This window comes from Sinohyriopsis cumingii, chromosome 2, assembly GCF_028554795.1.
Source record: "Sinohyriopsis cumingii isolate HCF-2022 chromosome 2, ASM2855479v2, whole genome shotgun sequence".
NCBI lineage: Eukaryota > Metazoa > Mollusca > Bivalvia > Unionida > Unionidae > Sinohyriopsis > Sinohyriopsis cumingii.
Window position 1 is genome coordinate 52,160,843 of NC_142962.1, and position 25,386 is coordinate 52,186,228.

Genomic DNA, 25,386 nt, shown 5'->3' on the forward strand with positions numbered 1-25,386 from the left:
ACATGATGAAGAATATCCCTCTTATAGACTTCTCCCAGAGTCAGGATAAATTCTAAAGATTTTTGGTCATCTCTTGGACAAAATACAGACCAGGCTTGTTCACGGGCATCTTCATGGAAAGCTTGTTGCCTGTGTCTTATTTCAATTGCTACACACACTCAGATATGTACAGCATCGATGTTTCAAGATAATAATGGCAGTACGAATGTCAGCTCCACTGTTCAACAAGGTAGATTGCTGGGTGTTCAATGCAACTTTAACCTTTTTTGTAATATGATGATATCATCATTGCTTGAATAATTGATGACATTGCCGAGTTTTTTGCCTGCCTGGAAAAACAGGCAATGAGCATGCATGGGAATTGATGGCATGCAGAGCCAAAGTCATGAAAAGGGCCAGAGTTTCATTCCTAGGCCATTGCACAAATGTCTTCCTCTAATCTCGGTTTTATATGACAAGACACAAGACATGTTTTTGCATTCATCATCTCTGAAGCCCTGTCACTCCTTGGCTTCACGCCTTTTTTACCCTTTGGTTTGCTGCTGCTGTTCATCAGAAGCAGAGAGGAAGTGCAGAAGCAGGCAGCACATGAGGCACCCCTCTAGCTCTCCTTACCTCCTTTTCCACTTTTTCGACCTCTGCATTTCTCTGCAGCAATGGGGAGATAATCAGAAGCCAAGGGATTGGTGGCTGAATTTCACTCAAAGACAGCAGACTCAGCCACAACCCAGTTTCAGATGGCAGTACACTTCTCACTCTAGGATTCAGCTTAATAAAGGGAAACAGTTTCTTTTCCCATCTTCACTAGCCAAAGTTCCGATAACTCTATTTACACCTTGGCAAATCGAGCAGATATTTATATGCTTTGGGTCTGTGAATTTCAAGCCACAGCATCCAATCAAAATTAAGTTGTTCAGATTTGAACTGTTTCTACATGATTGAGACGAAGGGAGGACACAACTTGAATGGACTGATAAATAAGCAATTTTCCAGTGTAGGTCCATGTTTGCACAAATATCTTTCACTCAAATACACGTGTAATGGCTTCCCTCTGGTATATAGGCATACTTTTGATGTTAAACTTGCACAGTATTCTTTTTAGGTCAATTGCAACCACCATTTTCGGCAGATGTACAATGCACCATGATATTGGTTAGCTGGCATTTTATTCTAAGGGAGGCAACACATAAAATCCAACAGATGTTGTTATGACAAGGCACTGATAGATCTGTTTGATCTGCCAAGGTGTAGATAGGGTTATCAGAACCTTGGCTACACAAATGTCTTTTTGCATGCCTTCCAGCAACCACCAATGACTTATTAACCCCACAACCCACAAAGAAGCTTCTGGTTGGTGCCAGACTTCTCCATTTTCATCAATCCCCAGAGCTATCAATATCAACTGCCACACTGCACTAAAAATTGTTAAAGCTATGTTAAAAACACACACGCACACACATGCACACACTGTTCCATGTCACACTTAGTCCACTTACATGGTATGGAATTTCTGACCCATCTCAACCTCATTCATCTCTCTCAAAAATATGGACACTGTCCAGAGTCTTTAACATCACTTAAAATGCAAGGAGAAGAGGCATGGGAAAGTAGGAAAGAGGCATGGGAAAGCAGGAAAGAGGCATGGGAAAGCAGGAAAAGAGGCATGGGAAAGCAGGAAAGAGGCATGGGAAAGCAGGAAAGAGGCATGGGAAAGTAGAAAAGAGGCATGGGAAAGCAGGAAAAGAGGATATCACCTATCAAGCTTTGTTTATTTAGAAGTGTCACAATGTTAAGTAAATCTCCCAAGGATTTCCGTCCAGGAGATTGGAGTGCAATATCAGAATGCAACATTTTGATCCAGTATATGTTTGAAGCTATTGGTTGGCATGTAGTCAACCTTTCTGAATTTTTATCTTTAAGATATATCATTGCAATGACAGGATTAGATTCTGATGGGTCTAGTGGCTGTGACTCAAATACCAGATCCATTTTGGTTGGCACAACTGCATCATGGGTGTGGGTTTAACACGTACATTGGATTCGCTGGATTTATTCCAAGTTTTTATGTCAGTAAATAGCTAATTTCTCTTTATGTGAGTGCTGTCATTACTGCTGGCTGTGTTGCTGTCATATGAAGCCTGCGGTTTACCTGTATTATGGGGAATTTATATTATCTTCCATTGAAGGATACGGATGGTGGAGGCATATTGGCTGCTCATGCATTTTTTCATCTTCTTACCTTTTCTTCTAAAATTAATGTGATTATGAAACATATTCAATAGAGAAAATACTTTTTTGTAGTAAATTATGTTTCTCCATGAACACTTATCTGATGACCTTATGATTTAAAGCTGCCATACCATCCTGTAAATGGACTGCTCTGGTGGCCTAGTGGTTAGAGAATCTGCCTTGGATGTGGGAGGTTGTGGGTTCGATCCCCGGCTGAGTCATACCAAAGACTTCTAGAATTGGTACTAACAGCCGCCTCGCTTGGCGCTCAGCATTATGAGGTTACTCTTAGGACTGGTCGGCCTGGTGTCAGGATAATGTGACTGGGTGGTACATCATGCTACATGTCTGCGGCATGATGCCCCAGTGCTAGACATCACTATAATCTGTCACACTGCAGACATCGTAGCGATATGACTGGAAAATTGTTAAAGCTATGTTAAAAATCCAAAGCACACACACACACACTATCCAATAAATGCAAACATCTTCATTGATGTATCACTCAACTTAAACTGGTAAACAGCTGGTAGCCACCTACTGGTGGTATTAGCTGAGGTAATGGGTAAAGGTTTCTTCCCTTTGCCTATATGATACATAGAAAAGTGAAATTGGCAACTTTTTTGGACTGTTAGATATGAGGAAGCAGAGCTTATTCCCCTTCATTACTGAAAAAATATCATTTACAAAATAATTATTTCCCATTGCCAACTGCTCATTAAATCTGATATTTTTTTCCCTAGCAATAGAATGTGGTCACACAAATTATTAAATTAAAATTGTTAATTATCTAATAGTAAATACAAAATTTGTACATTTTTTTTTTACCAGTGTTGCCTGCATTACTTGTGTATTCCTGCAGAGTGCCTTTATTTCTTTTCCATCCACATAATAATCTGCATTCTGTTCCAGACCTTGCTTGATACATGTATACATATTTTTTTCGCATATGACCTGTTCATGGCACCTCTTATTACACTTGCATATAGCTTTGACCCAGATCTGCAATTGCACAATGCACTGGCAGGTCAGTCTGTGCTGTTCAGATGGACACTAAATATGAAAGGATGTGATGTGACAGTGTGTGCAATGCTGTTTGTAATCCAGATGTGATTTATACCTTCTTCTCAAAAAATATGTTACAGTAGAACCTGTCTTGAAAGACCACCCCTTCTGCCAAAACATTATGACCTCTCAAGGCAGGTGATCTCACATTACAGGTCATAATAGTATATAATCAACCAATCTATACTTTGAGGATCTGCTCTCATAACAGGTTGTCTTTCATAGCAGTGGTTTTTCAAGATAGGTTTTACTGTAATCTATATCTGTGACAAGTAAGATGTTGCTTAGAATCAGTGCAGCTATTTTAAAATACATTGTCTGTATCATTACAGAGTCAGGTGTTTGTGATACTTTACTATACTGAGAACCTACAACAATAAGACTAACCATTCTAATCCACTTCCATAAATGTCGATGAGGCATATAATAATATCCTTGCCTGTCCATACAAGCACCTATCCATTTGTTTTTGCATTAAGTCACTGTCAAGGGTCATTAGTGTTCCGTCAACATGTTTCCCTTTTGATATGCCAACCCTAAAGCATATCATTTCTTGTTATGATGAGGTCCAACTTTCTGTGTCTGTCTATTCATATGCCTGTCCAGTTGTTCCAATTACATTTCTCCATATCAGCTACTGCCATACTTCATAAGTAGCTTGCATCTGGGACAAGGAATAAACCTGTTATATGAGTCTCAAAAGTTTGAAGCTCAAGGTCTTGAAGACTGCAAGAAGGAAGTTCAAGGTCATGGGCACTGAAGATGGAAAACTGTTTGGACACAATATTTGACTTGTGTAAATTGCTTCCATTTGACATAAGAAGTGTATTTATTTTGGGGGTTTAAAGTAACGGTGGCTCAAAGAAGGAAAATATTTTCTGTACAGTATCTCATCAGCTATTTTAACCAAACTTGACGAAAAAGGTTATAGGGGTGAAAGAAAAAAAGACAATTTTAGCAAAACTTTTATTTTGACTAAAGTTGTTTTTGGCATGCATTTGAAATAAGGACACTTGATGTTTTTGCCATTAAATGGTTCAGAATCAAGGTTAGAGATACTCCAAAAGAAAACAGTTTCCACATAATAACAATACCACAAACAATGACTACACTTTTGAAATGGTATGCATTTAAAACAAGAAAGGTACCTGTCATTTTATGGTCAACAGGTCAAAGGTCGAAGTCACCAAGATGGAAAGAAGAAAAAAGGTTTCTGCAAAATACATCAAGTTCCATGTCTTTTACTTCCACCATTTTATGTGGATGGCTTGCAGTCGTAAGATACCTACTGATTTTGGGTTTAAAAAGTCAAGGTCACAATGAGTCACTTCTATGCTGTATGCTTAGTCCAGAGTTCATTAATAACTTGCACTTTAGCAGTCAATGTGGCTGGCTTTGTTTAGTCTCACTTTTAAGAATTATGGTCCCCTGATTGTTTGTCTTCCAAAGTTTTGTTTCTGCAAGATATCTTACCAATTTTCTTTTGATTTCAGTAGATTTCCCATGTGGTTTCATATAAGACTTGGACTAAATGAGTTAAGACCCCTGATTGCCTGTCCCACTGACTTTGGTTTCCACAGCATAACTTTATTAGGCTTTGTTGAACAGATTTCATCAAAACTAGCATGCATTTTATGTTGATGAGACCTGGAGTTTAATTTAAAATGTTACACATGACCATTTAGAAGAGTTATGGCCCTTGATTGCTTATCTTCCTAACTTTGTTTATTGCAGCATAATTTCACTGCTAAGGCAAAAGATATTATGTACCTTAGTATTACTGAGACCTTGAATGAGTTTGATTTCAGCATTTCGCATTATTATTTATAAGAATTGTGGCCCCGAATGCCCATTTATTGTAAACTTGAATTTTCTAAAATAAGTTCTCCAGTTTAAAGTATTGATGAAGAAATTATAAAATGTGGGACTCGTTCAGATACAACCTTTACTACAAGCATATTTTTTGTGTTTATTTATTTTTTGCAAACATTTTGTTTACATTAGAGTATAATATATGATTTCATTTTGTTCATTTTCATGATGTTTAGTCTCTGACAGTACTTTACAGTTAAACTGGTATATTTAAGAAATTTTGAAAAAATGTCCACTAGTTCACCAGTAAAGGGAGCTTATTCACATGGAGGGTGCTTTGGCAATTTTTCACACCTATTTCTGTGAAATGGCAAGACAATCCAAACAATCTAAAAATAGTATTAATTTGGTGTGAAAGAAAGTGCTATTTGAATCAAAATATATGGATTCTCCTATCATAATCAGTCTTTTGTTTTGTACCTACAGGACAATTTGCAAGAGCAGTTGAACAAATTGAAAAAACTTGCAGCTGAGAGAACAAAGAACCTGGATCAATCCAAGCGTTTCCACACCTACTGTCGGGATTGTCAGGACTTTGAGGAATGGATAAATGAACAGATGCAGACGGCAAGTTCAGAGGAGTATGGACAGGACTACGAGCATTTGCTGGTATGTGTTTCAAACTGCTTTTACTTGCAATACATTTTTAAGATTGTTTCCTTTGATCCTTTCCTTTTTTCTAAATTGTATCATTAGTTTAACGGAGTCACATTAGTTATAGAGTTAATTTGGATACCAGTTACAAAGACATCAGCCATTCTGGATTTTGTGAATTATTAGAAATATTTACTGAAAAATCCACTTTATGGATCATGTTTGATGAAATTTTGGAAAATCATAATTTTATTTAATTAGATATTCAACAGTTTTTTTATGTGATCATTGGTTGAGGCAGATGTTTGTCAGCACTATTGTAACAGACTGGTGCATATAATTTTTCAATAATAGTAAAAGGAAACCAGTTGTTTAGACTGAAAATAGATGACAAAATGCAGCAGAGATGAATAGAAAAGAAGCAAACATCATGAGGAAATCAAATCTTAATGGTTATCGTTTTGACAAAAAATGTTGAAGGAAATCAATGTTTTTGAATTGGAGAAATAGATACAGCAATCATTCTCATTGGACCTTAGTTATTACTGACCTTGTACATGTAAACATAGGCTCATAGGAGTGTGATGGTGCAGAAGTTTCTTTTAACAAACATCCATGTAATATGATTGTACAGAAGAATCCTTCCTTTGACTAACATATCCATTTTGGAACATTAATAGGAACATGTAACATGATTGTAAAGAAGATTTTTTTGACTAACATATCCATGTTACATGATTGTACAGAAGATTCTTTTGACTAACATATCCATGTCACATGATTGTACAGAAGATTCTTTTGACTAACATATCCATGTCACATGATTGTACAGAATATTCTTTTGACTAACATATCCATGTCACATGATTGTACAGAAAATTCTTTTGACTAACATATCCATGTCACATGATTGTACAGAAGATTCTTTTGACTAACATATCCATGTCACATGATTGTACAGAAAATTCTTTTGACAAACATATCCATGTCACATGATTGTACAGAAGATTCTTTTGACTAACATATCCATTCAGGATGGACACATAGATTCTGAAAGATGGGCACAGTCTCGGACCCCTGATGAGTATATTTATGGGTTGGCATATGTTTAGTTGTTGAGAGTTCTGCTTGTTACTTCCAAGCATTCAGCTTTCCAAATTATATCTTCTTGGATACACTTGGATGACTTTGAGGAGAATATTATTATTATTATTATTATTATTGTATGAAATTTTTTAAATCACCTTTGGCCAGTTTGTATGTTATATGATGTTAATGCATGTCTGCATCTTAAATACAGAAAGGAAATAATGTCATTATATTAGATATTTTCTATTCTGATTTTTATGAGACAAGTTGAATTCATATTTTGTTTGATGTTATTGAATATCAGGATCTTAAATTCTGAAAGGCGTATCTGAAGATATCTCTATTTCCATCTTTTTAGTTGCTTCGCAATAAGTTTGACGAGTTTAAGAGACAGGTCGAAGCTGGATACAGCAGGTTTGACCGTTGTGAAGCCCTGGCAAAATGGTTCACAGACAACAAGGGCCCATACTCTGATGAGGTTGCTGGCAAACAAGACCAGTTGAGGTATACTAATATTTGTTGTGATCATACTTGTAAAATGCATGGTTCATATAACTTTGAAAATCCTTGGATTTTAGAAGTTGCCTCCAAAGTACTTTAAATTTTCAAAAAGTTGGTTTTAACCTTGAAAAGTCCTTAATTTTTTGGGCAAAACTCCATGAATTTATTTTAAGAGAAGACAAAATTTAAAAAATAGAACAAAATATATCATATTATAAATTCAGAAATTTCTTGTTTACATGTTTTCTAGAAGGATTGATTACATAAATTTTAAAAAAATGGGATAAAATTAGGTGGATCAATGGACACAAGACACTCTTTGTTGTCAGATGCAGTAGATTCCTATGCATTTGTTTGCATCTTTGTTAGTTACATGTTTTTCATTAGATTTTGTGCTTATTTATGCAGTAAAAAAGTAACATGGAGAAAGTTCATTGTTCATAAGAAAGAATATTTCTTGAGATGTTTGGAAGTCCTTGAAAACCCTTTAATGGTCCTTGAAAACAATTCTCTAGAGCTGTACAAACCTTGAAAACATGACTTGAACAAATCTTCTTCTTTTGTCAATGATATTGTTTGTGTGTAAGATCTGTGATTTGGTATTAGATAATTTACCTAGTATTTAATACACTGTACTCCTTGCTCTTGATATTCTTTGTATTGTCCAAATGTTGCAGTTATTTCTTGGTGAATTCTGAAAAAATTTCTCTGCCTTAATTGCATCATTTTTATGGTTGGTTATATTCATCAGTGAATTTCTGATAACAAATGGAGGTGATTAGGTAATTGTTTCATAAACTGCTTCTGTACATTTATATTTACTTCTGTGTGTTTCTATAAAGAGATGTTTGGAATCAGCTTTTGGAGCAAATTGAAGCTAGAGATCAACGACTGTTTGGAGCTGGAGAAATCCACAGATTTAATCGCGATGTAGAGGATGCCCTCACAAGGATACAGGTAGGTTTGTCTAACTCATAGGTTTCCTTTAGCATTATGACTTGAAAGGCCTAGAATTTGAAATTTTATTTTAATTTATATGCCATGGCCTTATATCATGTCAATCTATCATGTCATGTTACCTGTGTCCATCTGTCATGTCATATCATGTCCATTTGTCATACATATTACCCATTTCTATCTTTTGTATCATGTTACCCATTTCCATGTCATGTCATGTCATGTCACTTGTAACAATGTCATGTTACATCATGTTCATTCGTCATATTACCCATATCCATGTCACATCAGGTTACATATGACCTTCTGTTGCATCATGTAACATCATATTGTGTCATGTTAGATGAGTCCATCTGTCCTGTTAAGTCATGTTCATCTGTCATATCATATTACCCATGCCCATTTGTCATGTCATGTAACCCATGTCAAGCTGTCACATCATGTTACACTATGTTCTATCAAGACCATCACAAATTTCATTTCTGCATAATGATTATTTTGGGGGACATATTGGATTGAAACCGAATTTGTGTGAGGCTTTACCTTACAAGATGTAGGTTAAGTTTAATTGTCACCATTTTCTGTCACATTTTAGCAGAGTCATGGCCCCTGTTTTAATTAACACTTAGCTCTTTCATTATATTAGTCTGGCAGGGGAATCCATGTCACATGGATGTGTATCTAGTTTGTATAATATTTAAAAATAAATATTATGTACATGCAGTGAGCTCAAATTCCTCTTTCTTACACTCCAGTACTGAAAATTTAGCTCAAGTGTTTTCAATGGTTATATTGATTGCAAGTTCTGAAAACATCCATGAAATTTATGAAACGTGTTGAATAATACGTTAGAACATTCACTGCAATATTACTCAACTTATTTTATGTATTTGATAACATTGGTAAGTTTATGCTAAAGGCTCTATGACTTTGTTACAGGAGAAATATCAGAGTGTCCCTGATGACCTTGGCAGAGATATCAATGCCACACAGAGCTACCTAAAGAAGCATGAAGGATTTGAGAATGAACTCATTGCCCTTGAAGCACAGGTATATTTTGTAACTTTTGCAATTATTAATATACACAGGTATATTTTGTAACTTATACAGTTATATTAACATCCACAGGTATATTTTCAAACTGATATCATCTCTAATATCTAGAGTTATATTTTCTAACTTGTATGATTATTGTTATCCACAGGTTTATTTTCTAGCTTACATGCTTAGCAATATCAACAGGTATCGTTTCTAGCATATATGATTATTAATATCCATAAGGCATGTATTCAAATGAATGTGATTAGTAATATCCACAGGTACATTATCTAACTTGTACTATTAGTAATATCCACAGGTGTATTTTCAAACTTTTACGATTAGTAATATACACAGGTATATTTTCTAACTTGTACAATTAGTAATATACAGAGGTATATTTTCTAACTTGTACAATTAGCAATATCCACAGGTATATTTTCTAACTTGTACGATTAGTAATATCCACAGGTGTATTTTCTAACTTGTATGATTAGTAATATACACAGGTATATTTTCTACCTTATATGATTAGTAATATCTAGAAAGTGATGCATATATAGAGATAAATAGAAGAACAACATGTGTACAGTTCTGCAAATTCATAAAATATTTTAGATAAAGTATTCATACAGAAAAAAATTCAAACTAGTCAGGAACTTTGTTACAGAAGTAAAACTTCTATACAATGATGTACTTTTACTGTGGAAACAGAATTTATATGTAATAAATATTTTGAAAGTTTCCGATTATGAAAGGAAAAAATAGGAATATTGACCATGGATTCATAAAAGTGTACTCTTTCTATTCAGTGATAAATGTGTTGCAGAATAATTTTCTGTACTGCCAGGTGAGCTGATAAATAAAATGGGCTTACCTTCATGAATATATCTTGTTCATATGTTATACATGGGTATTAAAAGTTGAAAATACTGACATGAAATGATGTTTTCTGGGTTTTTTAAATAAAAAAATGAAATAATATCAAAGTTTTTTGTTTTGAATGAACAGTGTCCAAAATTTCTAGGAATCCTGTGACAATGTACCTAATGTGATGTAGTTTGTTTGGCTGAAATTCAACCCATGTCATCCAACAGTGGAGTCAAGTTGTAATTTTGTAATACTTCCCTGTGATATTTTTTCCACCTGTTTGGGATGCTAATTTGAAAAAAGCAACTTTTAAAATTAAGGCAGAGTTTTACATCCACCTGTTTTAAAACCCAGATCCAGGTGCTGGTTGAAGACTCAGCCCGTCTGCAGCAGACATATCCAGGGGAGAATGCAGATCAGATAAGAACTCTACAGGCAACAGTTGAGGAGAATTGGGGAATTCTACAGGAACGTGCAGCACAGAGGAAAGATGAGCTCGTGGCTGCAGCTGACCTGCACAGGTAGAATTGTCTCCCCTTAAAAATTTCTTTCATTGCGAGTTTGATTATTTGACATTTACAATGCTGCACTGTTTTAATTGTATGTACTAGTAAAATTCCAGTATCTCATGACAACATAACAACATACTTCTTTTCATGTGTGAAGCATGTACTTGTTTTGAGTGTTTATACTCTAGACATCATATGCTGAGCATGCACTCTTTTAGAAGATTTAAATTTCACATATACTATGTAGAGTGTTCACTCATTTGAAAGTTTAAATTCAAACTGTCATATGCAGAGTATGCACTAATTTTGAAAGTTTAAATTCAAATATCATGTGCATTCTTTTTCAGGGTTTGTACAACCAATATCATATGCAGAGTATGCACTGATTTTAGCTTTTATACTCCATATTTCATTTGCAAAGTATGCACTCATTTTGAGCTTTTATACTTCAAATATCATATGCAGAGTACGCACTCATTTTGAGCTTTTTTACTTCAAATATCATATGCAGAGTATGCACTCATTTTGAGCTTTTATACTCCAAATATCATATGCAGAGTATGCACTAATTTTGAGCTTTTATACTCCAAATATCATGCAGAGTATGCACTCATTTTATGCTTTTATACTTCAAATATCATATGCTGAGTATGCACTCATTTTGAGCTTTTATACTCCAAATATCATATGCAGAGTATGCACTCATTTTTGAGCTTTTATGCTCCACATACCATGCAGAGTATGCACTCATTTTGAGCTTTTATACTCCAAATATCATGCAGAGTATGCACTCATTTTAAGCTTTTATACTTCAAATATCATATGCTGAGTATGCACTCATTTTGAGCTTTTATACTGCAAATGCCTTATGCAGAGTATGCACTCATTTTTGAGCTTTTATGCTCCACATTTCATATGCAGAGTATGCACTCATTTTGAGCTTTTATACTTCAAATATCATATGCTGAGTATGCACTCATTTTGAGCTTTTATACTCCAAATATCATATGCAGAGTGTGCACCCATTTTTGAGCTTTTATGCTCCACATTTCATATGCAGAGTATGCACTCATTTTGAGCTTTTATACTTCAAATATCATATGCTGAGTATGCACTCATTTTGAGCTTTTATACTCCAAATATCATATGCAGAGTGTGCACCCATTTTTGAGCTTTTATGCTCCACATTTCATATGCAGAGTATGTACTCATTTTGAGCTTTTATGCTCCAAATATCATATGCAGAGTATGCACTCATTTTGAGCTTTTATACTCCAAATATCATGCAGAGTATGCACTCATTTTATGCTTTTATACTTCAAATATCATATGCTGAGTATGCACTCATTTTGAGCTTTTATACTCCAAATATCATATGCAGAGTATGCACTCATTTTTGAGCTTTTATGCTCCACATACCATGCAGAGTATGCACTCATTTTGAGCTTTTATACTCCAAATATCATGCAGAGTATGCACTCATTTTAAGCTTTTATACTTCAAATATCATATGCTGAGTATGCACTCATTTTGAGCTTTTATACTGCAAATGCCATATGCAGAGTATGCACTCATTTTTGAGCTTTTATGCTCCACATTTCATATGCAGAGTATGCACTCATTTTGAGCTTTTATACTTCAAATATCATATGCTGAGTATGCACTCATTTTGAGCTTTTATACTCCAAATATCATATGCAGAGTGTGCACCCATTTTTGAGCTTTTATGCTCCACATTTCATATGCAGAGTATGTACTCATTTTGAGCTTTTATGCTCCAAATATCATATGCAGAGTATGCACTCATTTTTGAACTTTTATGCTCCACATTTCATATGCAGAGTATGCACTCATTTTGAGCTTTTATACTCCAAATATCATATGCTGAGTATGCACTCATTTTGAGTTTTTATATTCCAAATATCATATGCAGAGTATGCACTCATTTTTGAGCTTTTATGCTCCACATTTCATGTGCAGAGTATATACTCATTTTGAGCTTTTATACTCCAAATATCATATGCAGAGTATGCACTCATTTTTGAGCTTTTATGCTCCACATTTCATATGCAGAGTATGCACTCATTTAGAGTTTTTATACTCCACATTTCATATACAGTATGTGCACTCATTTTTGAGCTTTTATACTCCACATTTCATTATTCAGAGTATGTACTCATTTTGAGCTTTTATACTCCAAATATCATACGCAGTCTGCACTGTTTTTGAACTTTCATACTCCAGAAATCATGCAGAGTACGCACTGGTTTTGAGGATTTACGCTCCAAATATATGCAAAGACTGCACTTAGTTTGAGTAAATGTGCCCCAGATATGTACAAACTGCTTTATTTTGTATGGTTATACTCACAGTATTGGTTCATGTGACACTTTATTTTCAAATGGCACCATGAATGATATATGCTACAACATCTAAAAGTGTAATAACATTTAGATGGACTGCAAGATGGCTAAAGCGTGTTCCATTTTTTATGAGTTTCATTGATTTCACATCTTCCTCACATTGGAATGAATGGCATTTCTTCAGTTTATTCATGAACAGTCAAGGTACGCATAATGTAAGTTTGACTCCTCCAGTGGCTGTAGTGGTAAGAACATCCACCTCAGATGTGAGAGATTATAGGTTCAACCCCAGCTGAGTCATACCAATGACTGATAAAAAAATTGTATTAGCAATTGCCTTGCTTGGCACTCAACATTAAGACGTTAGTGTTGTTAGAACTGGTGTCAGGATAATTCAATTGTGTTTGACATGATACGACATATCTGCAGCATGATGCCACAGTGCTAGATATAACTATCAACTGCCACACTGCAGACATCATAGCAATGTGACCAAAATTGTTAAAGCTATGTTAAAATCTGACAAACACAAACACAAAAAACACACATAATATAAATTTGTGGCACTGGCTAGTAGTTGTTAGAAAATGATGTAACTCTACACGGGCAACCACCTTTGATTTGTCATGTGGTTCTGTTAGCTACATCACACTTGCAAACATCATATTGCCTTTAATGCTATTTTTCATCACAAGACATGGCAGCCAGTATATCTAGTGGAGGAAGAACCCAGGAAAACCCTGGGAAGAATCAATGACCCAAAGGAAGTTACTGGCAAACTTTCTCACATACCTACAGTGGCTGATCCTGAGACTCAGACCCATATGAACAGGGGTGAGATGACAGTGATATGTAAAGGCAAGTGCTTTAGGCCACTTCACCACCTGAGGCTCAAAACGTAATGTTATGGACAAATTACTGAATTGGTACATGCCAGGAAGTTTGTGCTGGAGCCTGTTCAATCCTGCAGGAAAACTACTTGACAAAATGTATGCAGTTGAAACTGTATGAATGCCTCAACCTTTTCAGGTTGTGTTGAATGCATACAGTCCACACTGATGGAGGTAAGATGGTGTGGAATTGTCAAAGCCTGTATGAAAAGGAACTCTTTTAGACAGTTTCAGACCATATGGATTTATAGTTTTTCAGAGCAACATCAACTACCGTTCAGTCTTAATCCAAGTAGAAAAAGTGTTGCACTTTTGTAACATGTAATGTTGACCATTCAGACCTTCCCTGATAATTTGCATCAGTGTAACTTTGTACCTTCGTGTTGTCTTTTGTGAAGTACGCAGTTGACATTTTCTTTTGTTCTCATTTGGAATGATATTATCGGATCCACTTGAGATTTATGAGCTTATTATAGAATTGAACATCCTTGCATTGAATATGGCCTTATTAAATCTGTAGTGCCATTGCTACATGGGGGCATAAGAAATATCAGCTTTGATAAAAACCTGTACTTGCATATTCTCCATATTTTCTTTAATTTGGAAACCAACTCTGCATGATTTTGTCTGAAGTTTAGAGGTTACAAGTTAGAATTTTCTTGTATTCATATAATTTAAAATCTACTACAAAACATGTAACCAGCATGAATAAAAATATATTTGCTATTGATTTGCTTTCGTGGGCCCAACTTGTCAATAATATTTGTGCTGATTATGTCTACCTTATTATGTTCTGATTTCTCAACAGGTTTTCAGCAGATGTCCGCGACCTCCTTAGCTGGGCCAGTGAAACTGAGAAGGAGATGCAGGTGGAGGTACAGGTGCGAGATGTTCACAGTGTGGATCTGCTAAACAACCGACATGAACAGCTCCGAGCAGAAATTGAGGCTCGTGAGGACACTTTTGAGGCTGAGATTAGGACGGGAGAGACCATGGTACAAAATGGTCATTATGCACAGGATGAGGTAGGTTGTAACAGCAGATTCAGGAGTATGAATATGACAAAAGATTACATTTATTATTATTATAATAGAGTAGAAACTGTGTTAAAATCTATGATTGGGAACAAACAAAAAAATTATACCAATGGAAGGAATGAAAGTTATAAAGAACAGATGAAGTAAAGGGCTGCAGTTTAGGTTGAAATGGTTACCCTGAGTGGCTGAGTGGTCTTAAACACTCATCTTGACCGATTGGTGCCATCTCATCTCTGTCCACATGGGTTCCAGTCTTGAGCTAGGCCAGTGTGGGTATGTGAGAAAGCTTGCCAGTAACTCCCTTAGGTTTTTGGTTCTTATCAGGGTTTTCCCGTGTTCTTCCTTCACAGTTATACTGACCGCCATATATAGACTATCATATGCTAAAAAATGCCATTTAACCCACAAAAACAAAAATTATTTTATAAAAGCATTTTATGACATGATTTTTTTTGTTTGTAATTTCACTCCATGAGCAATATGCATGCATATCAAAACCTGAAGAGCTTTTGGCCCGAACATTTTGTTTTGATTTTCAGTGATGTCAGGTATTTGAGTAATTATCCCTGACGAATATGTGTGATAAAACTGGTATGTAGGGGCATCTAATGAAAAGTTACAGTGCCACTAGTGTCACACTGTGACCTATTTGTATGCTTCAGCTTTATCACTAAGGTTGCCAGTAGCTCTCTCTGGGTTGCTGAACTTCAGAGGTCTTTCCAGGCTCTTCCTCTATCAGATATACTGGCCACCATGTATAGCCTATTTTGTGCTAAAAATGGCATTAAACTGCAGTTTTCACTTGGAATAAAGAAGAACCTTATTAATTTGGGGGTCAAAAGGTAGGTGATCAAAGTGACATTGACTGAAAGGAGATAAATGGATTTGACACAACACTAGTTCTTTGTCAGCCCAGACCATTTGGATAGCTTGCACTTGATGTCTAGTAGAAATTTGATTTTTTTAAAAATCAGATGTCAAGGTCATTGACTGAAAGAAGAAAAAAAAAGTTTTTACACATCACATTAGTTCTGTGTCATGGACTAAGGCTAAACTTTGTGGATGCTCTTGACTTCATTTAGGGAAGAGGCTAATCAATTTAGGGTCAAAGGTCAGGGTAATTGTGGCTAAATAAAAATGGGTTTTGCAGGATTTTTTTAGCTTTGCTTGAGCATGTCCCTTAACCAAACTTTGGGGGATGCTTGCACTTAGGGTCATAAAGAAACCTATAGATTCTGGGATCTAAAGGTCAGGTCACATTCATGGTAAGTCTGATAAGAAAATTATAATCTTATATGTACAGTAAGTTTATTTGAAGACTATATGACCTTGATCAAAGTTGCATGTCATTAAGATCAGTTGAGCAATAATTTTCAGTGTCAGCCATACACAACTAATGTCAACATAGATGATTATTAAATGCTGGGTTGGGTTGGGTTTTGTGGGGGGTACATGCCATTTATCAGCACATGATGGGGCTATACATGGCAGCCAGTATATTTGGTGGAGTAGGAACCCATGAAGAACCACCAACCCATAGGAAGCTTCTGGCAAGCTTTCTCACATACAATTATTGGTCAGGCTGAGACTCAGACTCACACAGACAGAATTGAGATGTATGAATGGTCTATAAAGGTGAGTGTCTTAGACCAAATGGCTACCTGGGGCCCCTATTAAACACTTGGTTGGATCCACATTGTGCAGTGTACTTGTGTTAGAGCCTGACATTAGGGGGCAAAGCTTGGTACATTTATGCATTATTATTAGCAGATGTGTTGCATACCACATTGGTGTACTTGTCTCTTGTAGCAGAAAACAGTTTTGTATACCACATCAGGGTTCTTAACTTCAGGGTCAAGGTTACTGATCAATATTTTAATTCTCTGTAACATTTTCCCTTCTGTTGATCTGTGTCAAATAAATGGATGAAATTTGGTATACTGTGTAGCTCAAGGTCATGGTCAGTAGACAATGGTTGTCTTAATTTTATTCATCAGTGCTCTTTGACCTTTAGAACGAACCGTATTATTCATATGTTTCTCAATTTGATGGCATTTCATATACAACAGTCAATGTTTTATCTTCAATAAGCTGTACATTGCAGTACCAAATTATGGGTCAGTTTGACCAAAAGTAGGTCAGGGTAACCTGCTTCCTATACTTTGCAGATTCTTTATCTGATTAACATTTCAGCCTTTACATTCTACACTATATGCCCTACAATTGAACTATCCAGAGAGAACAGTGAAATCTTTTAACTTATTCTAACTACTGAGGTGTTATGTTAGATTGAATGAAAAAAGAAAACTTGGATTTCAAAGTGATTCCTGTTTTGAGAAGGACCTTGTTGATATTAGAGTTATCAAAGTTTTACTGTCGCTCAAAACATTATTAAAATTTTTCTAAAATTGATTTGCCTCACATCTGCAAAATTTTATTTTTTAAAAATATATTTATCCTTGTAATATATGTTTGTAGATCTTAGACAAGGTGAAGCAGGTGAGACAAGTGAGGGACCGCCTGAAGGATATATGGGCAAACAAGAAGCAGTACCATGACCAATTGTATGACCTCCATGTTTTCCTGCGTGATGCCCAACAGCTCAACACGACCAGTGCCTCACAGGAGGTATGTGAATGTAGCATTTCGTGTAAATACTGAATTTTGATTTTATATTACTGATGCAGAATAACTCAAAGAAAAAAGAAGTTTTCTGCAGTAACTATTATTTTAAAGTAAGCTGCTTGACCAGACTTTGTGGATGACTTGGAAAGAGCCCCACAGAGTTTCGGATATAAAAGTCAGTCAAGAAGATCATGGTAAGTCTGATAAGAAAATAATGTTTTCTACACAGTATAAGTTTATTTAATGACTGGAGATCTTGACCAAAGTTCAAGGTCTTTGAGACTCACTGGTCAGTAAATTCCCAAGTCAACAAAAAAAGTATATACAGTGTCATTTATCATCAACCTCTACTCATATGCAATGGTTCAGATTGTAATGCAGCCAACATGGGTATGTGAGAAAGCTTGCTAGTAGCTTCTCGTAGGTCGGTGGTTCTTTCCGGGGGGTTTTCCCAGGTTCTTCCTCCGCCATTAATACTGGCTGCCATGTATAGCCTATTGTGTGCTGAAAAATGTCATTAAACCCTACAATAACAACAACAATCAGATTATAATGGACATCAGTTTTGTTTCAATTTTTTTTTTCCAGGCCTATTTGAGCAGTACTGACTTTGGGACCTCAGTTGAACAAGTGGAGTCCCTGTCCAGAAAACATGAGGCTTTTGAAAAACTCCTAGCTGTTCAAGAGGAAAAGGTGAGAAATAATTTTTGGGGGTCTTGGATTAGAGGACTTGGAGAGACTTATTTTACAATACTTTTTTTAAAATCCATAATCTGTGATTGAGTTTATCATATTTAAAATACCAAAATAAGACAGGCCGTTCAGTAGCCTTTTTCTCTATTAGTGTGCATTATTGCTGTTGTTCAATACAGCCGTGGAGTTCTCATGCAGAATTTAATATTCCCTGATGTGCAACACATGAAGTTCTTAAGAAGTGAGAACACTATGCATCTTTTCTTTAGAAGTAATATATGTGTGAGGATCCCTGAATACAATTTATTGCATATTTATGTATGTACCCAGCATGGAACATTACCCTAGAAAATAATATAATCACCAGGATATCTACTGGAAACTTGTCCATAAAATAGCATACGACAAAGACACATGTATGATTTATACACTGCAATATCAGTCTTTGTTCTCTCTTTGTTTCAGCTTGAGGCACTCAAAGAAGATGGAATTCAGCTGGTTAAGGACAAACATTTTGATGCCCCAAAGATCCAGCAAATCCTGAATGAAGTTACACACAGGTCTGTCTGTTACCGTATATAGTCATTTATAAAGTTACACACAGGTCTGTCTGTTACCGTGTATCTCATTTATAAAGTCCAGTCCAACTGCAACTGCACAGACCTGTCAGGTTTGATTTTAAGTGCTTTCTGGCAAAATTGCTTCGAGTTATAGCCTCTGTTTGTCTAAGAACATTTCATTTCAATTTATTATTTCTGGTCGATAAATTTTCATGTATTTGATGAATTCAAGCTGTATTACTGCGAGTGTTTACATTAGGAATGCCTATCTCAGGTTGGATTTTCACTGTCTTCAGTCAAAAATTTATGACCGCTGCTTGATGTGGAATTTTGCATTTCAGTCTTATCATTATGGCATAGGCTGACATGTTGTGTGGAAAAATCTCCTATTTTGTAATAAAGGACCTAATTCAGAAGTTACCAATTTATATACAAGCAGTCTCCTAATTTCAGCAGTCATTTCTTTCATTTTAATATCCCTGTCTTAAGCAGGGCATATTTTGTATTAGCCATACATGTGTATATTTCCATAACATTGTAATGGTTGGAGAGATTTTCATTAAACTTTTTCTGAGTGTGGCTAGATGGTGTATCATATACTATAGTCAACCACTTGTCTCATTGGCAAGGTTACAGTGGGGAAAATCTAATTCTGTAAATTGTATCAATTTCTGGAGTGATTCTTTTGAACCACTGAAGATGTTGTATTGAAACATTGCTCAGATTTTTATGATGACTAGTTGATGTGCCACATACCTAGCCATGCTCCCACTCTTAAGGTCAGGGTCACAGCAAATGAAAAATTAAATCATACTAATATCCTTGTCCGGAGTTTTAGGTTTGAAGATATTTTAATGAAACTTTAAAAAGTTAGGTATCATGACTAGACATTACGTCAGATATCTCTGCCTCAAGGTTAAAGTTATTACAAAGGGCAACATAAATCAGCATCTGTTCTTCAGTATTCAGATGTAATTTTTGAGCCAGTGAAAGAACATGTGTGGATAATGTCATGAAATTTTTTGCTTTATTCTAGAAATGGACCAAAATAAACCTAACAAAACTCTAGTATTTTTGCATTAGAATTTATTATAGAAAAAAATTCCTGAAATAAAAATGAACAGCTTTATCAACTTTCCATTAAGGATTTATTTGCTTGCTCTCCAATTTTCATACAAGTAAATATAATAAAATTGTAATAACCTTCATCATTCCTGATAAATTTTTGTTTTTTTCTCTCACCATCTTCAGTGATTCAAATGTGTTCACATCTCATATTCTTATATGGGAGGTAAAATCAATATTTCAGATTACAGAAAAGTTTGGAAAATTAAAGTAAGTTTTTTAATTTTCTGCACTGAATTTTTTACATCTGAAAACTTGAATGAAAAGGTATGACTTTGTAGACAAATTTTGAAAAATTATTTAAGAAACTTCTGCTGTAAAGCCAGATTGACTAATGACTGAGGTCACAGCAGTCTATCATGCTGATACACCACAGACTGAAAAAAAATCCAGTTCTACACAAATGCTTGTCTAGGCTTAGAGTATAAAATGGGTTCAAGTTTTATTAAATTGTATGCACATGATATTTTTTTTTAATGAACTACTACTTTTGCTGGATCCTTCCTGGGATGTTGCAAAAATATTGGGAAATACATGATTTTTCTAATACTGATTGTTACAGGCGAAGCCAGGTGCAGGAGCAGAGTGCTATTAGACGTCAAAACCTCAGTGACTCCTTGTTGTATGCCCACTTCAACAGAGACAGGATTGAGGTATATGGCATTCAAATCACATTTCATTACCATCTAAATTGTGTCTCATAAAAGTATGAGATTTCCTTCAATGGTGTCAAAGATATGGTTGGATCTTTGCTTTGTTTGTAAGTAAACACAAGTAATGTGAAAATGCACAATTAAAGACATTTGTAATCTTATACAGAATTTTTTTCTGAACAACAGTAATAAATTTTAAATTTTGTTTTACAATGAAGCAAGAACACCAGTCTTCAAGATCATAGTAAATTCACCATTTTGCCATAGGGTGTGGATTTCATGGTTTGCCAAAATAAAGAATATCAAGAGTTGTTGAAAAGTGGACCTTCAGTGGAAACAAAGGGATCCCCTCCCTGAGCCATGAATTTTAGAACTGTCAAATATATCATTTATAAATAAAAAGCCATGAAAATTTATACCCTTAAAAATAAATGTATTCACAGTATTTTTTAAAATGTATTTAAAGGTTGTGAACTATTTTGATATTTGAATAGTGAGCTATTTTGATACATGAATAGTGAAATGGCCACTCCAGTGGCCTAAGTGACTATTGTGTCTGCCTCAGAAAATTTTTACAAGCAGCTGCCTTGCTTGATATTCAGTATTAAGAGGTTAGTGTTAGGACTGGTCAGCTGGTGTCAGAATAATGTGACTGGGTGGGACATGATGCTACATGTCTGCAACATGATGCCCCAGTGCTAGACATCACTTAAACTGCCACACTGCAGACATGATAGCAATATGATTCAAATTGTTAAAAAATGGTTAAAAATCCAAAAATACACAAACACACTGATTAGTGAATTATTATTATATGTGAAAATTAAATCTATATTTATATGAACAGTGATCTGTTTTGATATGTGAGCATTGAACTATTTGTATATGTGAACAGTGAACTATTTTTATCTGTGAACAGTGAACTGTTTTTATATGTGAACAATTAACTATTTTGAATTGTGGGTCAAAGTTAAATATTGTGAAAGTATTTATGTTTTATCTAAAAGCTGCAATGTCTATTTTTGTTCTTATATTTCTTGGCTAAAATGCGCACAGTCTTTTTGCATTCCATAAATAGAACCTTTCACAAACTGGCAATGATAAACATTGCACCGATACAATTTGGAACTTCCCTCAAATATTTGATTATGTACAGGTATACTGTTATTAGGTATCCATGAATATTTGTATGCATTCAATTAGAGGGAATCTGGAATACATAACAAGTGACTGAAAGTGTTTATCTCACTGTTTGGTAAATTTTGCACCTTTTTTTTTTAAGATAGTGATGCTGTGTATGTTAACTGGATCTAATTGGAGGACCAGAATGGTTTGGAAGCCTGTGTTCATGTTGAATTGTCTACTAAATTACAATAGGATATCTCTCCTACTCCATGTGTCACAAAGGTATCTGGCTTTGCAAAGTCATGAGAACCTACAGTATAACTTAGAATCATACAGTGTCTTTCATTGGACATGTATTTATTTATTTCTTTAACATAAAAACTACATCATCAGTCGAAACGTTTTAATCAAACTCATTAAAAACTGGACTGTGTATCTGACAATTTTGAATATTCATTTTTTTCATGTTAAATAATGCGTCATCAAGTAAGAAATTTTGAACAGAGTTTGACTCCATGTTTATATTATTTTAGGCTGAGAGTTGGATAGATGTTAAGCTGAAGGTTGCTTACGAGGATGACTTCCGCAATGTGAAGGATCTGTATGAGAAGATTAAGAAATTACAGAAACACCAAGCCTTCGAGGCTGAAATCATGGCCAACACCGACAGAATCAACAAGATCAAGGAGGTAAGAACAGGATACTATTTTAAACTTTCCCAAAATTCACATTGCTGTGTAGAAAGTTAGAAAAGAAAGGTCTGTGATGTTTGCAATTGGATCTTTTTATACCAGTTATATGCAATTTCAATACAAACCCAAGACATTTTTCATAATCATGACAGTATTTAATGAGGGATGAACCTGAGGAAACTATAAGATCCAACAAAATATTTTGTGATTTATACCGTTATGTAGATACCATTGTATGATAACTCGTAATGGAATCTTCATTATGCCAGAAACTTGCTGTTCATTAAGTGACATGCATGGACTTCTAACCACCTAATGCAAACAATGTCTTACATTTACAGTATCCCACATTTTCTGACCTGTTTGAAAAGATAAATTCACCATGGTTTGAGCACTCATTTTATCCATTCATGTTAGTCTTCCCAGACGAGATTAGATGTAAGACTAAAATGTTGTCAACAGCCAAGATTTAGATTTTGCCAATGCTTAGTAAGGCCTGGCTTGACAAAGCCTATATAAATCATATCCATCCATCCATCTGTCCATCCATTAATAATTTGGTTTCCACAAGACGATGTTGCATCTTTATATTGATGAGACATTGAGATTTGAGATAGTTTAATTTCCAGCCATCTATGTCATCTATTTGATGAGTTATGGCCCCTGATTGTCCAGCAGTTTTTCTGCAGCTTAACTTTGGTAAGGATTATTGGATTTCAACCCAGTTTTCTTTGCAGATCGATTTTGGCAAGACATCGAATGAGTTTGATTTCAAGCATTGTAAAATGTTATTTACAGGAATTATGCCCCTGATTGCTCATCCCCCAACATTGGTTTTTGCATAATTAATTATTTTTATTTCCAGCATTCCTTTACATACATAGGAGTTATGGCCACCTGATTGCTTCCCATTGATTTCCACAGCATTACTTTACCAATGTCTATGGGTGCCCATTATAAATCATGTCTGTCCATTCTTCTGGCTGTTGGCACATCTATTTCAGTTCATCAATAATTTGGTTTCCACAAGATATCTTTATTGGGAACTAGATCACTGTCATCATTTGCAGGAGTTATGGCCCCAATTGAAAATTCCCCTCCATCCCTCTCCCCAGCTTTACTTTTGCAGTTTAACTTTCCTTGTGATTGTCGGTCTTCAGCTAAATATGACATGTATCTCTATTTTGAGGAGACCTTGAATAAATTCGATTTTAGTGTCCAGCAACATCTTGTACAGAAGTTATTCCTCAATATTGCCTGTCTGCCTGAATTTGGTTTCATGATTTCGCTAATTAGTGGGAATTGTTGGATTTCAAACAAATTTTGTATGATAGGCTTTATGTTGGTATAACCTTAAATAAGTTCCGTTTCAGGCATAGAACAACATTCATTACAACAGTTATGCACCTTGTTTGCCTGTCCTAACTTTGGTTTTCACAGCATAATTTTACCAAGGTTTAGTAGATTTCAGTAAAATTTCCTGTGGTCCTTGACATTAGAGACCTTGAATGACCTTCATATTCAGCATTCAGTGACATCTACAGACGTTGTGCCCCCTGCCCTGACTGCCATCTTTCTGACTTTGGTTTCCATGGCATTACAATATCAAAGATTGTTGTATTTTAGCCATATTTGACATGAAGGTTTATTCTGAATGAGAAACTGAACGAGTTCTATTTCTAGTGTTCCACATTAAAATGTAGAAGAGTTCAAGCATATAATGTGTATCTATCTTAGACTTCTGCTGCATAACTTTACTTACTCTGGAATATTGGATTTAAGTGAAATTTATCATGCATCATTATACTGATGAGACCTCGAGTGGGTTGGGTTTCCAGTACTCAACATAATTGTAGTAGTTGTGTCCCATAATTGCTCATTCTTTTAACGTTGGTTTCCCTAGACAAGTTCCTCAGTTTAAGGCCTGACCAGCAAATTGTAACGAGCAGGGTCGTTTGTAATGCACTTATTGTTGGGGCCATGGGTGGCTGAGTGGTCTAAGATGCTTCACATTACAAATTACTGATGCCTCTGTCAATGGGAGTTTGAGCCTCAGCTCTGTCAGTGTGGATATGTGAGGAAGCTTACCAATAGCTTCTCATGGCTCTATAGTTTTTTTCAGGGTCATCCTGGGGTTTTCTTCCACCTGATACACTAGCTGCCATGTGTAGCCTATCATGTCTGAAAAATGGCATTAAACCACACCAAACCAAACCAAACCAAGAAGCTATTGCTTACAGAAATCAAGTTTATTCCGATAAAGTATTAACTGCATGGTTTTCATTTTCATACCCATCATAATTTTTTGTACAGTTTTTATTAAACAGCTTGGATTGTTTTTGCTTTAAGTCTGTGGATAAACTTCGCAGGAGAAGTCAGAGCTCCAGTGGAGTGAGTTTGTTTTAAATTTATGTAGAGTTTGCATTAACACTGATAATAATTTGTCTAACGGGGTGATTAACTTGTCTTTCCCAGCTGTATGTACCTCCAAAGATTTTGCAACAGGTGACAGTATCAGAATTGTATTAGAGTGATTTAAAATAATTATTTTAAAAGGACGTGATTAGAATCTTTTGAATATGGCACGCTAATTTCTTTTTTTCCATACTCATCCAGAAAAGCCACCCAACTATTTTCTCATTAACCCTTTACCTCATGCAAGCACCTTTGTACGCCTCTACTCCATTCGTATACAAGCGCCTTTGGATGCCTCTACCCGATTCACATACAGGCGCCTTTTGACACCAGCTGTAAACATCAGCTATTTTTAGCAGGTTTTCATAGATCCACCTTCAGGGAAAACCTCCATCAGATTACCACATTCATTGGTGTGAACTACCATTACATCAGGTCATATGGTCGCTGTTTACTCTCTGGTCAAAATCTACTATTTAAAGTA

The 25,386-nt window shown here is 35.4% G+C and overlaps 1 protein-coding gene across 4 annotated transcripts in view; it reads left to right on the forward strand.

Annotated features, from left to right (window-relative positions):
• The window catches only part of LOC149804849 (spectrin beta chain, non-erythrocytic 5-like), a 338,094-nt gene that overhangs the window by 217,432 nt on the left and 95,276 nt on the right, over nucleotides 1-25,386 (forward strand). For all 4 annotated transcript variants that reach the window (XR_016416849.1, XM_089945259.1, XM_089945279.1 and 1 more), the window contains exons 44-54: nucleotides 5,593-5,775; nucleotides 7,208-7,353; nucleotides 8,193-8,307; nucleotides 9,247-9,357; nucleotides 10,570-10,736; nucleotides 14,786-15,002; nucleotides 17,493-17,642; nucleotides 18,228-18,332; nucleotides 18,798-18,892; nucleotides 20,580-20,670; nucleotides 22,329-22,484. Coding sequence is in view for 3 of the 4 variants with exons in the window: in XM_089945259.1 (XP_089801385.1) it covers nucleotides 5,593-5,775; nucleotides 7,208-7,353; nucleotides 8,193-8,307; nucleotides 9,247-9,357; nucleotides 10,570-10,736; nucleotides 14,786-15,002; nucleotides 17,493-17,642; nucleotides 18,228-18,332; nucleotides 18,798-18,892; nucleotides 20,580-20,670; nucleotides 22,329-22,484 (1,536 nt within the window). In the remaining variant the exon portion in view is untranslated. The remainder of the gene's footprint in view (nucleotides 1-5,592; nucleotides 5,776-7,207; nucleotides 7,354-8,192; nucleotides 8,308-9,246; nucleotides 9,358-10,569; nucleotides 10,737-14,785; nucleotides 15,003-17,492; nucleotides 17,643-18,227; nucleotides 18,333-18,797; nucleotides 18,893-20,579; nucleotides 20,671-22,328; nucleotides 22,485-25,386) is intronic.